Source organism: Rattus rattus, chromosome X, assembly GCF_011064425.1.
Source record: "Rattus rattus isolate New Zealand chromosome X, Rrattus_CSIRO_v1, whole genome shotgun sequence".
In the NCBI taxonomy this organism is placed as follows: Eukaryota; Metazoa; Chordata; class Mammalia; order Rodentia; family Muridae; genus Rattus; species Rattus rattus.
In genome coordinates, this window is record NC_046172.1 from 129,357,430 (window position 1) to 129,361,367 (window position 3,938).

The following is a 3,938-nucleotide window of genomic DNA, read 5'->3' on the forward strand; positions in this document are numbered from 1 at the left end:
AAAAAAAAAAAAAAAAAAGATGTGCTCAACCACACCCAGCAAAAGGGGCTGTCTTTAGATTCTTGAGCAGACTCAGAATTGCTACAGCCTGCATGGGCAGGGACATTCAGGACAGACCATATTAAATATTGCTCTGCCTTGCCTTGAACAGATCAGTGGGCAGGAACCAGCACTCCTGCACTGCCTGTCTGCATAGAGCCAGAAGACTGTGAGGATCAAGCACCAGTACCAGGAAAGTCATCATCTCAGCACTTCAGTAGGGTAGGTACTACACAGAAAACAGCGGGGTGAGCATCTATTTTGGGAGTAGCCTTTAACTGTAGCAAAGAGCTGGTTCAACGCGTTTCCTGCCGAGATTCACAGACCACAGGGTAGGGCCATACAGACAGTCGTATGTTTACTTTCTGGGGTTATTTTGCTTCTAATTCCAGATTCCATACTATGTAAACCCATAAGCTTGATTTATCTGCCCTCCTCAGTCTCTGCCCTATCCTGCTGTCCATACCTGTGGCTAAGATGCTTTATTACTTGGAGGACCATGACAGCACCTGTTGTCCTTCAAAGGCCTTAATCTATTGTAGAAGCCCAGATTTACACTGTTCCTCTGTCCATGCCTACACTTTAGCTTGTCATATGTTCTTTGCACCCAGCACTGTGATCACATCTGCTGAGTTCCAGTCATCTTTCTAACCTGTTGAGCACTTCTTCAGGAGGAGGAGAGTTTTCTATGTGCTGCCACTCTTGGACCTAATAAGGAATGGGCTAAATCCAATACAGCACTAAGTGGGTGGCAGAGCGTTCTCCTGTTCTGTCCTCCACTGGGTCTTTTCCAGTACTCTCAGGCATGCTCTTTGCCTCCTGACATTGGCATTTTCCCTCCAGGTACTTGCAGAATACGGAGTAGCGTCCCTGGACTTTCAAGGAGGTTGCTGCAACTGGAGGTCAGCAGGGTTCAGTGAGGTTCCGGAAACTTTCTGTGATTGCACATGACTAAATGTCTGGGAGGAGGAAAGGTGATGGGAATCATTAAGTACCATCTTAACTTCATTTGCATTTCAGGTTGTGGAAACCAGGACATCACTGCCTTTCTGTATGGCATTGGTTTAGAATCTTTGAGTGCTAGTGTTAGGTCTGCCCATAGAGGGAGGGAACAATGGCTGTAGCTCTATTAGATGACTGGTGTAAGGGGATGGATCTGGACCCCAGGAAGGCTGTACTCATTGTGGGCATCCCCGTACAGTGCACTGAAGCTGAGATAAAGGATGCTCTGAAAGAAGGCTTACCTCCTTTGTGTGCACACAAGGTGATAGGCAGAATGTTCAGGAGGGAAGATGAAGCTAAGGCAGTCTTAATTGAACTGACTGAAGTTGTTGATTATACTATGATGCCTACTCATATACCAGCAGAGGGTGGGGCCTGGGAAGTGGTTGTGAAACCCCGTAGCCCAGATGATGAGTTTATCAATAAGTTGATCTACTTTCTGAGAGATGAAGGGCGGAGAATGGTAGATGTGGCCAAAGCCCTGGGGTTTAGCACTGTCCCTACAGGGAGAATGGAGCTAAAGAATTTAGACCAAGACAAACCAAAAGGCTTGAAGTCTCTGTGCAGTAATGGTACATGTTACCAAAAACTAAAAGTGTTTTCTGGCAGTCCCTTTCCCGGCCCAGGAGAAGAAAGCTTTGAGACCTGGTTAGAGGAGGTCACTGAGCTGATGCACTTATGGCAGGTGTCTGAGAGTGAGAAGAAGCAGCGCCTTGTGGAGAGTCTGCGTGGCTCTGCCCTGTCAATCATGCAGGCACTGTGGGCTAGCAATGACTCCCTAACTGTGGAGCAGTGTTTGAAAGCCCTAAAGCACATCTTTGGGAATAAAGAGGACTATAAGGTCTTCCAGTTCAGGTTCCTTCAATCTTCTCAGAAACCTGCAGAGAAGATATCTGATTACTTGCTACGCTTAGAGCCCCTGCTGCAAAAAGCAGTACAGCAGAGCCCATTGTCAACACACAGTGCAGATTCAATTCGTCTCAAGCATATCTTATCTAGGGTCTCCATGACCACTGGCCTTCGGGGCAAACTATCTCTCTTAGATCAGCAAGGGTGCCCACCTACTTTTCTGGAATTAATGAAACTCACTCGAGATGAGGAAGAGTGGGAGACCACTATGGTAGGGAAGGAGCAGAATCAGGCAGAAAAGGAAAACAGGACACGTGAGACAGCAGATCAAGTTGTTACCCAGGAGGAGTACTTTAGGGAGATCAGCACCCAGACCATAGGAGAGGAGATCACATCAGTGAAACGGAGGCGACTGCTATGGACACAGAGTGCTGGAGAAGAGGAACATATGAGGGAATCAGGTTTCTGGGCTGAAAATGAATCAGATGAGGAGAAACCCTTTGTTACAGTACAGGAATCGGGAAACGAGAGAGGGGCTTGGGCTATGAGCCACCCCAACCCCAAGGAAATATAGGCTCAGGACATGCAGGAATTCCTTCCTCTGGCAGGCAACAGAGATACTGTGACAAAATCATGGGGCAGCCCAGGCAAAGAACAGGGGACATGGGTGTTGCAGAAGAGCAACGGGGCCAGGGTAAAGCCCCCAACTTCTTACTAGTTAGAAATGATTACAACAAGCAAGGGCAAGTCCCATGCAGCTCAGTGACAACCAAATGCCAGGCCCGCAGGGAGTGTCAGAGACAGAAATGGGGAGCTAATATGATAACCAGACTACAGGGTCATCCAGACTGTAGTTGGCATACTAGTGGGTCACAAGATGGTGACGCTGGGTGCTCTGAGCTAAGGATGCCCACCGGCACTGAAGCAGCACAGGGCATACAGGAGCCCGCCACGGGGTTGTCTTGGGCTGAGGACACCAGTGCCTGGGAGCAAGTACAGCTAGAGAGGGAGGGAGTACCCAGGAGAGGAGGCCGCAGGATCCAGCCTGTCTTCAGGATCATCTACACTGCTCTAGGGGAGCCCCATGAGGGCAGCACCCTTGAGTCCTTCCGTGAGTGAACTCCCCCCGCCCCCGTGAAACCCCCAATCTCCGGACCCACCAAAGGATGGGGGGATGGGGGTTAGGCAGTGCCAACACAGGGCAGTTTCCCTCTTGGCACCTGACAGGACCCCAGTGCCTGAGAAGAGCCCCAGGCTGGGGCACATGGCACCATAGGGTTAATGCCCTCAGCTGGCCTGAGAGCCTGGGAGTGTGCAGGGCAGATTTTGTGTGAACAAACAGGAGATGGAAGAACATCAGGAGGAGGACTCTGTGTGTGTCGGGGTTGGGCTTGGGGGGCGTAGTTTGTTCTGCTCCCTTTTGTCCAGGGCTGCTGGAGAATTCCAGAGAGCAAGCAGGGAGAGCCAGTGAATTCAACTCTGCCAAGGCTGGCCCCAAACCCTGCCGAGCTGAGGGGTGGTCTGGCGGCATTACCAGAGCACCATCCTCCATCTGCCATCCATACCAAACGCGTGGACGTTCCAGAAGAGGCCATCTTGAGGGTTCTGCCTACTGCCTGGCTCTCCCAACACGGATGCCCCTTCCCCTTCCCATTACTGTCCAGAGGCTGTACCCCCTGCTCTGGAACCCCGCCTTCTTACCTGTTAAGCTCATAGTGACCCAGTTGCCCAGTGAGTCCCTTCCCCCATTGTGTGCTTACCCACCATTGGCTGCTCCTGTACAAAGCCGTGAGTGAGGTGTGTGTGTTAAGGAGGGTAAGTGGATGCTATGCTCCCACCAGTTCCCTGTGCCTGGACTGTGTATTCTACACTGTTGTGGGTGATCTCTTGAGATAGCAGAAGGTCCGTGTGTGGGCAGGGCCTATATCTTCTAGTGACCACTCAAAGTTTCTGTTATGTTTTCAATGGTTTTAATACAAGCTTTGTTGAATAAATTTCAAGAATGTTCTGGCTATGTTCTACCTCTGCTGCGAGTGAGTTGGAGGGTA

The 3,938-nt window shown here is 50.3% G+C and overlaps 1 protein-coding gene across 1 annotated transcript; it reads left to right on the forward strand.

Annotated features, from left to right (window-relative positions):
• Positions 1-1,153: 1,153 nt before the first annotated feature.
• Pnma5 (PNMA family member 5) lies at positions 1,154-3,283 on the forward strand. The gene is given in 2 exon segments (XM_032889949.1): positions 1,154-2,540; positions 2,543-3,283. Coding segments are annotated over 2 exon segments (1,854 nt in total). The 3' UTR covers positions 3,010-3,283.
• The last annotated feature ends 655 nt before the right edge of the window (positions 3,284-3,938 follow it).